General features: G+C 42.2%; 1 protein-coding gene across 2 annotated transcripts in view; it reads right to left on the bottom strand.

Moving 5' to 3' along the window:
• The window catches only part of LOC117360676 (vascular endothelial growth factor receptor kdr-like), a 333,742-nt gene that overhangs the window by 70,210 nt on the left and 249,191 nt on the right, over positions 1 to 14,341 (bottom strand). For both annotated transcript variants that reach the window (XM_033944848.1, XM_033944847.1), the window contains exons 17-19: positions 10,411 to 10,546; positions 9,728 to 9,832; positions 4,140 to 4,253 (exon numbers count right to left, since the gene is read on the bottom strand). In XM_033944848.1, coding sequence (XP_033800739.1) covers positions 4,140 to 4,253; positions 9,728 to 9,832; positions 10,411 to 10,546 — 355 coding nt within the window. The remainder of the gene's footprint in view (positions 1 to 4,139; positions 4,254 to 9,727; positions 9,833 to 10,410; positions 10,547 to 14,341) is intronic.

Raw genomic sequence — 14,341 nt, 5'->3', positions numbered from 1 at the left:
TTAACGCATGATGAAACATCGCGCGTATTTACCCCGTTAGCGCAGTTTGATAAAAGGAGCCCATAATACAGGATCTGATTGATATTCAGCATTTTAATGCCAGCTGGTGGTTGAATTCCTGGATATTCAATACCAGGCCATGTTACATAACACAACATAAATTTTGATTTATATATCGAAAAAGCCTTTCGGTTCTATGCGGTCTACAAAAGAGGTAAAACTGACCATTGTCCGTGAGCTATAATAATAATAATAATTTCTTTTTATATACTGCCATACCCGTGAGTTCTAGGCGGTTTACAACAGTTAAGCATAATACAAACAATGCAGATCATTTGAGATTCAACAAATTAAGTGCATACAATGTAAAAGAAATACATACAATATAAGAAGAATACAACAATGTTAAAATAAAGTAAAAAGTTATAAGAATAAGATACATTAAAATCCCAGCTTGTTATATAATTGAGTATTTATCTGTTTTCTAAAATCGAGATAAGAAGAAGCTTCTAACACAGTTTTGGCCAGCCATAAATTAAATTTGGCCGCCTGGAAAGAAAAGGTTCTCTCAAGGAACCTTTTATAATGACATCATTTTATTGAGGGATATGCAAACAAGTGTATTCTTTGAGAACTCTTGTTAGTATAACTCAAAGTAAAATGAGGAGTAAGATAATTCGGTAACGTGCCAAATACTGTTTTATAGCAAATGCATGAAAACTTAAACAAAACTTTAGAGTCCAATGGCAGCCAGTGGAGATTTTGATAAAAAGGGGTAACATAATTTGGCAAAGCGATTAACAATGGGAGTTTACAAAGGGGGTTGACAATAGCATTCATACACATAATATTGAACGCTCAAGTTTATTTGTGTATATTTTCTAAGAAAACTGTTATATTGAATATCCATTTCTAGGTTGGCTGCTAAAGCGTATGCAGTTAAGTGCAATATTCAGCCTTTGACTTCGGAACCACTTAAAGATCAGATTGCTATTAATGCGACCCAATTTATCTTATGAGGTCAAGAGTAGCGATACGGAAAATTTCAACCTAGACTGTTGCCAACTAAAGTTCACTGTGTTCCATAAAAATAAAATGGATGAAGACGAGGAATCCCAAGCTGAATGGAAGACTTTGGACAGTACTGGATATGAGTCGTTTAAGGGCAAATTCTATAAGAAGCGCCCAAAAGTTAGGCGCCAATGTAGGCACTGTTCAGCGCGATTCAAGCACGATTGGGCGCTGTTTAGTGAATCGCGCTGAGCGGAACCTATTTTGGAAGCGCCCATTAAATAGGCCAGTTCTAGGCACAACTAAAACTTAGGCGTCCGTGCGAGCGCTTAAGCACGCTTAAGAGCAGCGATTCTGCAACAAGGCGCCTAACACAAAGCCACGCCCACGCCTAACATGCGTAGCGCCTAGTTTTTTTGAAGGCCGCCTAAATTTTTAGAGGCGCCTTGTTACAGAATCGCACTTTCTTGATAGGCGCCTAGGTTTCAATTAATGCTGATTAAAAGCTTCATTGAGCTTGTTCTTCAATTTCGATAGGCGCCTATCTAGTTGGGCGCCTCCGAACTAGGCACTGGTTACAGAATTTGGGCCTTATTGTAGACACTTGTTGAATCAAAAACTGTTACGTTAAATTCAGCGGGCTTCAATGGATCTTGGTAATATTTCTGGAGACAACGTTATCAACAGTTGATGAGAGGGCCACTTTAATAATAATAATAATAACAGTTTATATACCGCTGTACCGTTAAGTTCTATACGGTTTACAAAAGAATAATGAAGTACAAGTTGAGAGAACTTAAGGGATGGGAAAACAAGAGGGGGATAGGGCGAGAGAACCGTTATAGAGGGGAAAGAGAGGAACGGGTCAGCTGTCTTCAGGAACAGGTGAGTTTTGAGGCGCTTCCTGAATACCTCGTAAGTGGTAGGCGAGAGCAGTTGTTCTAGATCTTTACCCCATAAAGCTGCTTGATGTGAGAGAAGGTGTTCCTGGTGGTTTTTTTTAGTTTGCAACCTCTAACCGGGGGAGAAACGAAGTGCAAGTGGGAGCTTCTCTTGTGTCTGTTAGTTTTTACACAAGATCTCAATGCCGTGATGAGAATGTATTTTAGAAAGGCACAAACTCCCTTCTTGGGACATCGTGTTTGGATATATCCTGATGTCAACAAGGAAACCCAAGCAAGGAGGAAGCTTTTTCTTGCAATGAGGCAGGAAACAAAGGTTTGAAATATACTTTTTTTGCTCCGGACCATTTAAGGACTTTTTTGGATTTAAAAAATATCTCTAAGAGTTAAGATAGTTGGTAGATTTATAGAGAGGAGCTATTACCGTTAATGTCATAAGATTGAACTTAATTTTCTTGCTTATGTTAATTTAAGTCCCTTGTTTCTCCTAGGACAACCCCCCACAAAATTATTTGGGGTCTAAGAAGAAATTAAAAATGTTGCTGTATTATAAATTTATATTTGGAAATTTTTTTTTTCTCTTTTTGCTTTGCTTAAACAAGTGTTTAATTGCTTGTCATATATTGCAAAATTTAATAAATACATTTTTTTTAAAAACTATTACGTCCACCTTAGTAGATTATTTTGTTGTCGAACCTGACCAAAATTAGTGTTCACATGTGTTTCTAGCATAATGACCAGATATTTTGGGCCATCAGATCTGGATTAAGTTGGAATAAAGAGTAGACTTGATTAATCATAAGAATTTAAGAAATGCTGTGCTGGGGTCAGACCTAAGGGTCCAAGAAACTCGGAATTCTGCCTTTAACAGTCCAGTCTGGGTCCTGAGGAATACCCAGCAGATCCCAGAATATAGCTCTGTTTCCTATTGCTCATTATACTTATTTAGATTTATTGACTGCCTTTTTCATGAGGAGATTCACCTGATTACAATACATTGAATAATAATCAGGTACTCTTAAGTAATTATAGGGAATAAGTGATATTTTCCCCCCAAGTCTACCTGGCAAGTACCTGTTTACGGACTTTCCATCCAGGAGCTTCTCAAAAGCCATTTTAATTCTAGCTACGTTAAGTGCATTGACCGCATCCTTTGGCAACAAATTTCACATGCTGTAGTATGTACTGAGTGAAAAAAGTACTTCCAGTTTGTTTTAAGCGTGCTACTAGTTAGTTCAATGGAATGTCCCCTAGCCTTAATACTATTTGAAAGGGTAAGTCATGGTTCCATCCTAGTCAATGATTTGAGAAACTTCTCCCACATTCCCCTTTTAGATAGCTCTTATCCAGGTCTTTATTGATTTGGGTTTACTTTTTCATTGGTAGCTTGTCAACTTACAGTATATTCAAGATCCATAGTTATTTCCCCATCTTCACATTCTCTTCCTACTCTTCTCAGCCCCCTCCCATTCTTTCCCCATTTCCTCTTCACCTTTTCCCTTCTCCCTTCCATCTCCCCCATTCCCCTCCTTGTATCCTTTCTCTCTCCTTGTCCTTTTCTACCCATTCCGAGTTATATTTTTCTCCCAGTAAGAGTTGGGTCCCTACCAGCAGAGATTTTCAATGTGGTCATGGCCTTTGTTATCTTTCCGTGCCGACAAAAGTTGGATCCTGATTTTTGCTGTTGCAATGATGTTGCTTCTCCTCTTCCATTGGGCGTTGGACAACCCATTTGAACATTTAAGATTGTACCACTGCGTGGCTTCTCTTTTCTTTGTTGTTGTTGTTGTTGTTGTGGGCCCATGGCATTAACTTCCCCAGGTTGTCCACTTCTTTTCTCGGGGTAGGTCGACCCTTTGACTTCTGTTTTGCATTCCTCCTCCCACTATCACAATGCACAGACTTGTTTATACAAGCCCACACAAAATTCTGCGTTCAGTCAGACAGATAAATGGACGGAGCCTATGCAACAAGCATCTGCTCGAGCCAAACACACCTAAAAGAGAAATCTGCCTGCATCTGCTGTCCCTAAGGCACCTGGTAACTGTACGTTATTTCCCCAGAAAACAAAGAGGATGAGGCTGACATGATTTGCAGCAAGGCTGGCGACGGGTTGTGACCATATCTGTTCCAATAAGTTGTCACATTGCTAATGCAGTGACAAAGTGGAAGAATTGATGGTCACCCTGAGAACTGGATCCTTGCCTCCTGCCTTGACTCTCTCACCTCCTGTCTTGGTGCAGGCTCCAAGCAAGTTGACCACGTTCAGATGGTGACCGATGTGGATAAGGATTTTCAGTTCTGACATTAACGCCTTGCATTCATTGGTGGTTGCGCACTCTGTTTGAGATAAACAAGACAAAGCAAGCGTTACACAATTTATTACGCAATATATTTTATCTGAGTGTCTGCTGTACCGATAACGTGCGGGAATGGTTTCTAATGAACAAAAAAAAAAAAAAAAAAAAATACTGTTTATTTTGGAGCTCGCAAGAAGGAATGCAGAGAAAGCAGTCAAGCCTCTCCCAAGCGCTCTCTCTATGGGCTCCTTTTACCAAGGTGCGTTAGGGCCTTAATGCGTGGAATAGCGTGAGGTAAATTGCCCCATGGGCTAGACCTTAACGCCACAAAACAAAATACTTCCAGGGAATGAAAAGTCCCGATGTGGGGTGTCAGGTATGACCAATGAAAGCAGAACGCTTCAATGGTCTGTCATTTCTTCATTCATCCCCAAACATCGTAATGACTGTGTGTATTATTTTTTTTTATAAAATTTTTCTTTATGCTTTTAAATATTCTATATACGTTTTTTAGTGCATATATCTTAGAAGTAAGTTAACTAGTAATAACTTATCTTCGTTCCATTGTGGATGGTGATTTTATTTATCTTGTGTTCCGGCGTTCAAATCAACGCTCCCCTCTGCCATTGAGCTGGCGTTATTCTAGAAGTGGACCGTGTGGTTTAGCGTGCGCTAAAAACGCTAGCGCACCTTAGTGAAAGGAGCCCTATGTCTTCCTTTCCTGCAATCGGACAAGATAAATTGGCGGCTCCTGCCAACCCCGTGAATACAGACCGAGCTACGCATTAGGCTCTAACAGGCTGTGCATGAATGAGGGTCATACGTCAGCATGCGATGGGCCAACGTTTATTCAAATTCCTAGGAAAGAAGCTTTTCCAAAGATGTGCACCTGTTATTTTCCCATTAAATGTCCAAATTCAGAAGCACAGAAACTTCCATTATTGAAAGGGACATCCAAATGTCAAGACCGCCAGCGCGTCTAATTTTATTTGCCATTTTCGCTAACAAAAACGTCCAAGTTAGAAATGTCCTAATCAGCACCATTTAGATGTGGGACGAGCCACTATTCTAATGGACTGGCCACACAGACATGCCAACAGAGCAGTGAATTTCACATAAAGGGTGTATAACCCCCTTATAATTTATGGAGAGCCATCCAAAACTCCCCCCAAACCTACTATACCCACCTGTCTACCACCCCAATAGCCCTTATGGCTGTAGGTGGCACCTATATGACAGTATAGTAGGGTTTTGGTGGGTTTTGATGGGCTCATAGTTAACACCATAGATGCTGGGGTTAGACTGCCTTATAGGGATGGCTCCTCCTCTCTATGGTTCACTAGCCCAGACATCAGGCTACTTATGACACTTGTGTGATGCTCTACTAGGATTTCCCACACGTAATCCTTCCAGCAGTCATCTGGTCAGTTTGGGTATCTTTTTGGCACTTAGATACTTATGCTCTGTCAGGACATTTGGGGAAAGGTTTGATTATCCCTGAAAGATGTCCAAGCACACCCATAACACGGCTCTTGACATACCCTCTTGAGCTCTGGATGCACAGTGGAGGAAATGTCTCGCTAGACATTCAGGAAAACAGTTTCGATTATCCGCACTTGGACTCCCCAGCAATTAGGACGTCCAAGAGCAGACTTGGGTGGGGGTTTTTTATTTTGGACATTTTTATTTTTTTGATTATGCCCCTAATAACCTTCCTATCAACCCCGTTTGACCCTTTAATCCCCATCCCCATGCACTCTCCTTGCACACCACTTATCTAACCACTCTCAGTCTTCCAAAAACCCCACCTGCTGTTCCTCTCTTCCCTAATTTCCAACTGAAGGAGTGTTGTAGGTGATCTAGGACAGTGGTTCCCAACCCTCTCCTGGAGGACCACCAGGCCAATCGGATTTTCAGGCTAGCCCTAATGAATATGCAAGGAGCAGGTTTGCATGCCTGTCACATCCATTATATGCAAATCTCTCTCATGTATATTCATTAGGGCTAGCCTGAAAACCCGATTGGCTTGGGGGTCCTCCAGGACAGAGTTGGGAACCACTGATCTAGAATCTGTGCCATATGTGTTTATATAGCAGCCTCTCTGGTTGACTACAGTGTTTATAAGTTTTGCAGTTCAGACATGAACATTTCCTGCATCGTTTGGAATCAATTAAAAGAAGGGTGGCTCGCTAGCTTCCATCCATAATTTCAAAATGACTTATTTGACTAGGAGACCCACCACATGGATAAATTTACATTTAGCTGCTCTCACCCCCGCCCTTCTCTCCAGCGACTCTTCATCTCTTAATAGCCACATACTATAATCCATTCAATATCTATCAATGCCACCAGCTCAAGAGTCTGGAGAGCTGCAGATCGTAATATTTGGGTCCTGATTTGTAATACATACAACAACAACAAAAAGGCAAGAGAGATGTCCTTTCAACTAACGGTATCTTTATTTTCTAGCTGCTTTGTCCCAACAAGGATCCAAGTTTTGGCAAGTATGTAAGTCTTCCTCAGGGGACACTGGGTACAACTTTCCACATTCTGACAACTCCCGTCATCTCAGAACTCTTCCCCTCCCCTCTCGACACCTTCATCGGCGGTGGCAGCAGCAACACACATCTGCTGCCTGTGCTGGCCTCGCAGGCTTCCCCCTACCACATATTCAGGTTGCAGTCAGTGCAGAGGCATTTAACACCTCCTATTTAGGAGATAGTAAGTAGTCCAGTGCTCATTTTTAGCCAGTTAGTGCATGCTACTACTACTACTACTACTACTATTTATCACTTATATAGCGCGGAAAGGCATATGCAGCGCTGTACATTTTGACATTTAATAGACGGTCCCTGCTAAGAAGAGCTTATAATCTAACTTGGACAGACAGACATGGGGCATGGGACAGACAGATATAGGGTTAAAGATGTAGAACCCAAGGAGAGGAGTTAGGAGTTGAAGGCAGTCTCGAAGAGGTGGTTTTTTTAACTGGGCCTTGAACACTCTGTAGGGATTCAGGCAACCTGGGTACAACTGGGTTACAAATAGCCAGCAATTGGACAAATTGGAGTCGCTGCAAGGAAAACACCGAGAATCAGCAAATTTTTAAAAATCTGGCAGTTGTACCCAGTGTCCCCCGAGGAAGACTTACATACTTGCCGAAACTTGGATCCTTGTTGGGACAAAGCAGCTAGAAAATAAAGATACCGTTAGTTGAAAGGACACCTCTCTTGCCTTTTGTTGTTGTTGTTCTGGTTTCATAGCAAGGCAAGATTTTCTCTGCTTATCTATTACATTTAACACAGTTCATCTTTCCATAATTTTCATTTTACCCCCCCCCCTTGTCTCTGGTTAAGAAAGTCCTGTGGATTAAGCTGTATTGCATCTCTCTTAGTGATTATCTCACATCCTCCTCCTCCTCCTAATCCTTGACAACCTCTTTAGCCAAGAGCTCCACTTTAATGGACGCGTTAGCACGCAGTGCGCCTTCTAAAAGGACCCATAAGTTAGCCATTTAAGGAACTGTCATAGTTGCCCTAATTATTTTGTATCATACGAGGGGGTGCTAAAAAGGTCTCAGTTCAGCTGAGAAGGGAATGTCGTGCAGCCATGAAACTTACAAATTATTCCACGTATTCCCCTTAAATTCAACACACTTGGCCCATTGAGTCTGAAGTTTCTCTAACCCTTCTAAAAAATACTCTGATGTCTGGTCACTTAAATTCTGCTCTGCTCCTGCAATCACCTCTGAATCACATGAAAATTGTCATTGTTTAAACTCTTTTTAAGGCTTGGAGACAGAGAATAGTCGGACGGGGCATGAACTAGTGAGTAGGGTGGATGGTCTAGGCCAGGGGTAGGCAATTCCGGTCCTCGAGAGCCGGAGCCAGGTTTTCAGGATATCCACAATGAATATGTATGAGATGGATTTGCATGCACTGCCTCCTTGAGATGCAAATCGATCTCATGCATATTTATTGTGGATATCCTGAAAACTTGACCTGGCTCCGGCTCTCGAGGACCGGAATTGCCTACCTGGTCTAGGCAATGAAACCCCAACTGCGTTGAAACATCCATCGTTTTGCCAATCTTGTGAGCAGGTGTTTTGTCTTGCAAAAAGAGAACTCCTTTTCCAGCTTCCCCTCTCCTTTTTTCTTTCCTTTAATTGGCATAGCAAGTTACGGTTTGACCCCTTGGAAAATAGTTAGTGATTACAACATCTTCTTGATCCCAAAACACTGTGGCTATGACCTTCCCTGCTGAATTTCCTTGGCCTTGGAGAACCTGAGTGCCGCCATTGCATGGGCTGTTGTTTTGGCTCAGGATCATAGTGCTATAACCATGTTTCATCAGCAGTAACTAGTCGGTCCAAAAAGTTGGCACCAACTCATTGAAAATGCTGCAAAATCAACTTGGAAGATTCCACTCAATGTCGTGTCTCGTCGGCATTCAAACATTTGGGCACCCGCTTGGCTGACAGCTTCTGCAAACCCAGCTGCTTGTAGATCACACAAACACATTCCCTGGATACCTGTAGTGTCTCAGCAATTGTTTTAGCTGATATTCGCCAATCTGCCAAAATCAGGTCATGGGCATGGTCAATAATTTCAGGAGTTGACATTTTTTGAGGCCTGTTATTCAAACCGCTGTAAGGACTATCAATGTATTAAAATATCCACAAATTTAAATTACACATACACATATATAGCAGTGTAAGATGTGGCAGGCATTTTGCAAGTCCTTTGTATATACTGGACCCCAGTCCTTCGGATTGTGATATACACTGGACCCCAACACGGCCCGTGTTTCGGCCAAAAGGCCTTCCTCGGGGATATAAAGAAAAGCCCAGTAGATTTCAAGACAAAACGAGTCAAGCACCGAAACTTGCTGGGCACGCTGAACCAATCTTGTTGCCTGGAACAAATTTTCCACAAAAACACAATCTTGTAAAACGCTGCATCAACTTGGGAGTTCCTTCTAAGGGAAATTTGTGCCAGGCAACAAGATTGGTTCATCGTGCCCAGCAAGTTTCAGTGCTCGACTTGTTTTGTCTTGAAATCTGGTGCAATGGAAGTAAAACCCGGATGTCACAATCTGTCCTCCTTTTTCTGGAGCCATATGGAACCATGCTACCCAGTTCTAGCAGCGAGCCTTTTAGGCCAGTCCTGGGTTTACACATATCCCAAAGTAGTGTGGTATTAGAAGTTCATTATTCTACTCAGCGCACCAGGATGGGGTTATTTAGAAAACCAGGACTGGCCTAAATTTACCCTCCTAGAACTGGGTAACTCAGCCACTGTCCATTTCTTCTTAGTAGGACAATGCTCATTCATTGGTCCATCACTTCTCATCTCCAGAACTGTTTCAAGTCGCTATCTTACAGGAACTTACATATCCTAGCTAGCACACATTAATATTCTGCACCATGGTCAACCCAGAAGTACAATGAAGACAGAACGGAGTTTCATCACCGCCCTCTTTAAATACCTGCAGACGATCTTAAGCAGAACATACCTTTGAGCATCTTTACTGCAACCGTCTTACAAGTTGAACATTTATCAATGCCAAAAGCAGACGCTTCCACCACCTTCCCAAACGCACCATGACCCAGGGTCTTACCTAGGGGCAAAAGTCATGAATAAGCTTGAGAGGGCTGATAGATAAGAGTTAAAACATGCAGAAGGAGGGCCAGAGGAGGTTGGAGCATGGGATGCTTGCTCGGTCTTGTCAGGCCTTTGGCTGTGCTTTCCTCGACTGGTCTTGCACCCTCCAAAGTTTTTAATAAATGGAATTGGTATTTTTGTTTCTATGCAGTTTGTGGTTTTAAAACGGTGTCGCTTAGAATAAATTATGCTATAGTATTTGTCAAAGTCCTGATTACAGGAAAATCAATAAAAACAGGTCATGGCTTGTAAATTAAGTATCTGGATGATGATGGTATCTACACAGAGACAGGACACATAGAGAACTAGTGACTGAGATTTCATCTCTCTATGCAGAATATCAGGTTCATCCAGTATTAGCAAGTTCTTGCCCATTCAGACAGCTAATGCCATCTACTCAGGGCTGGTGCCACCCACAGCATGGATAAATCAGACCTGTTGCAACTGTGGGAGCCCTTTTAACAGCCCTGGCACTTCTCCTCCCCCTAACCTGGCCTGATATTCCACACGTTGGGACGTTTACATGACACTTACCCAATCGAAGCCTGTCACGAGGGAACTCCCACTTACTGCTGTCATAAGGGAGCCGCTCGCACTGTTCATCCAGAGGTATCTCATCTGGATCCATGATGATTGACAGGTAGCTTGTTTTAATATCTGTAGCAGTAGGCTGAAAGGACAAAAGGACTATGTGAAGAATGTGCCTGTGGCCTTGCTGACCTCCTCTGATGCCTACCTTAATTCTGAAGATTGCAAAGGCTTCTTGATACCTCCAAACACTCCAGCACTGTGTGGAGGCTTTTTTTTCCTGGATTCCCCCCCCCCCCAGCTACTATTAACACTACTACTAATCATTTCTATAGCGCTACTAGACGTACTCAGTGTAGTACATCAAAACATAGAAGAGACAGTCCCTGCTCACAAGAGCTTACAATCTAGTCAATACAGACTGAACAAGAAGGTGCATCTATACACAGTGCTCAGGTGGGGGAATTAGAGAGGGAATGATAAGACAGATATTGGTACTTAGTAGATGGACTGGAGTTTGGAACTGAAGCAGCGTCAAAGAATTGGGCTTTGAGTCTGGATTTGAATACCGCCAGAGATGGAGCTTGAAGTATCGACTCAGGCAGTTTGTTCCAGGCATACGGTGCAGCAAAGTAGAAGAGACGGAGTCTAGAGTTGGCTGTAGAGGAGAAGGGTACAGATAAGAGAGACTTACCCAATGAGCAGCCTGTGGAGAGAGATGAAAGAAGAGAGATACTGAGAAGTCGCAGAGTGAATACACTTGAAGATCAGTAAGAGGAATTTGTATGCGGAAACGGATAGGGAGCCAATGAAGTGATTTGAGGAGAGGGGTAATGTGAGCATAGTGATATTGGCGGAATATGAAGCGTGCAGCAGAGTTCTGAACAGATTGAAGGGGAGAGAGATGGTTTAGCGTAAGGCTAGTGAGAAGCAGATTGCAGTAGTCTAGGCGAGAGGTGATGAGGGCCTGGACAAGGGTCTTGGTAGTGCGCTCAGAAAGGAAGGGCCTAATTTTAGCAACATTGTAGAGAAAGAAACGACAGGTTTTGGCAGTCTGTTGGCTATGTGACGAGAAGGGGAGAGATGAGTGAAAGATTACCCTGACGTTACGAGCTGATGAGACAGGGAGGATGAGGCCGTTGTTCATAGAAGTAGAGAATGGAGGAAGAGATGGGATTAGGTGGAAAGATAGGAAGCTCAGTCTTGGCCATGTTTAATTTTAGATGGTGCATCTCTTCTGATTAATGCACATTGGTTACCCATATCCCACAGAATAACATATAAAATCCTACTCTTTGCATGTCAAACATGCTTTCACCATACCCCCGAATTCCTAGACAGGCTTCTAATTCCATTTGCCCCCTTCTAGATCTCTCCGATCAAATACCCAACATCTACTATCAATACCTTTAATGCGACAATTATTTATTTATTTTCTTTTTTTTCTCTCTCTCTTTTTCTTTCTTTTATGGTCAGTTTACCTGTAATTCATAAATCTAACTTTTCTTCAGCGCATATCACTTTTACCATATACCCTCATCCCTCTTGTTCTACCCCTTCCCTCTATCTCATTTCTTCTAATATTATGTAACTTTTCCTCCCCACTTATCCTCACTTTCTAGTTTGTCTGTATACGTTATATATGTTTACTCTAAATATTCAATACACCTAACTATTCTCTCTTCTACCTATTTTAAATTTTATTGTTAACCGGTCAGATATTCGTTTTATGATCGGGATATTAAAAACTAATAAACTTGAAACTTGATACCACCCGTTCCTCTATCTTCTCTGTAAATGCCCCACAATTATGGAACTCCATGCCAATTTATTTACGGGAAGAATCATCGCTTGACCGTTTCAAAGGTTGGATAGGCTGGGGCTCTTCTCTCTGGAAAAAAGGAGGCTCAGGGGTGATATGATAGAGACCTTCAAGATCATGAGGGGCATAGAGAGGGTGGATAGGGACAGATTCTTCAGGCTGAAGGGGACAACAGGTACGAGGGGGCACTCGGAGAAACTGAAGGGAGATAGGTTCAGAACGAATGCAAGGAAGTTTTTCTTCACCCAAAGGGTCGTGGACACTTGGAATGCGCTACCGGAGGACGTGATTGGGCAGAGTACGGTACAGGGATTCAAACAGGGATTGGACGGATTCCTGAGGGATAAAGGGATCGTGGGATACTGAGAAAGCTAACCAGAAAATAAGTATAGAAACCCGACCAGGTCGTGCAGGTGCAAGACCGGAGGGCTAGGACTTTGATGGGAAGATAGGACTCAATAGGAAACCGAGGTGGCATGGGGGCCCCTTCTGGTGATTTGGACAGGTCGTGACCTGTTTGGGCCGCCGCGGGAGCGGACTGCTGGGCAGGATGGACCTATGGTCTGACCCGGCGGAGGCACTGCTTATGTTCTTATGTTGTAACCTAACAACTTTCTTATTTAGAGACGCGTTTGATCTATAATCGCTCCCCATTTGCAACTTCGACCGGCACAACCCGAATTCCCTCTCCTGTTGTATTCACCTTTTTCATTTCGCTTTCCTTTACAATATTGTATTTCCTCCCCCTTACCTGTTGTTTCACCCCCCATAAAAATATTAATCACAACTTGAAAATTGTGCCTCCAGAACATCAGCACCTGGCAGCCTGGCATAGGAAAGCCTAGTCGTGCTGCACAGAGGCGTCTTAAGCCGTCTTGGGGGTGGGTTAGGGACCCATGGGGAGGAGGACCCATGCCCATAAGCCCTTGTAATCACTGCATTGATACTTAAACATATGCACTCCCCTATACACCACTAAAACCCTTTTTTACTGGCATATAAGTAGCTCCTGCAGCCATAAGGGCTATTGGGGTGGTAGATAAGTGGGTCTAGGGGATTCTGGAGGTGGTTTTGGGGGCTCACCATTACCTATAAGGGAGCTGTAGTGAGGAGAAGCCATGGCACCCTTTTTGTGAAGTTCACAGCGGTACCCTGTAAGGTACCCCACTATTTAGGTGGCATGTCTGGGTGTTCAGTTCATCACTTTGCAGACCCCTCTCACGTCCAACAGGGCTTGTCCTAGGCGTTTTGGACTTGGACGGAAAGTTGGACGGAAATGTGGTATAAAGATGGACGATTTAGCGACGTGGACGATCAGATTGGCAGGACGTATAATTACTCGATTTTCAAAAGTAAAAAAAAGTTGGACGTATCTTTTGAAAATGTGTCTTAGGCTCTTTTTAATTTTAGACGACTTACAATATGGACATAAACGGACTTAGACATCCCTTTCGATTATGCCCTTCCACGTGTTGATTATTTTCTTCAATATATATGAACATAGATGAAGTTAAAGTAAAGTTGAATTTATTATTGGATTTAAAACGTAGCTAAGTAAAAAAAATATATAAACTAATGGGACCAGTGACGATTGGCTGCATAAAGCTCTGAGCCATGAGAGTATTTTGAGCTCAGAGTGGTACCGCTGAGGTCCTGGTGAGGATTCATAGAAGAGCTTTTCTCTTAATATTTTTGATATTTGAATGGTTTCTTTAAAAAAAAAGCTCAAAAATCTAATAGCCTGGAATTAGCTCAGTTTCTCCATAGAATGCGAGTTATTGATATGTCTTCAATTCTCTGTGTTTTTTTATTTTATTTTTTTTCAATTCTTTATTCATTTTCAAACTTACAATAAGTGTGACAATATGTCCAAACAAATTAACAATAAATATATCACTTAATAATCATCAATGGTATAAATGATATGCTCTTATCTCCCACCCTTTCCTATCATATAATCAATACCTTATACAATAAGTAACAATAAAATTACCCCCTCCCCCTCTCACAATTGAACTTGCAAATTTAAGGGAAAAAATGTCATCTAATCAGTACAATACTTTGTTAATGGCTCCCACACATCTTGAAATGCGTGTTATTGATCCTCATGACTTC

Source organism: Geotrypetes seraphini, chromosome 5 (assembly GCF_902459505.1).
Source record: "Geotrypetes seraphini chromosome 5, aGeoSer1.1, whole genome shotgun sequence".
Taxonomy (NCBI): domain Eukaryota; kingdom Metazoa; phylum Chordata; class Amphibia; order Gymnophiona; family Dermophiidae; genus Geotrypetes; species Geotrypetes seraphini.
This window is presented reverse-complemented; position numbering and strand designations above follow the sequence as displayed.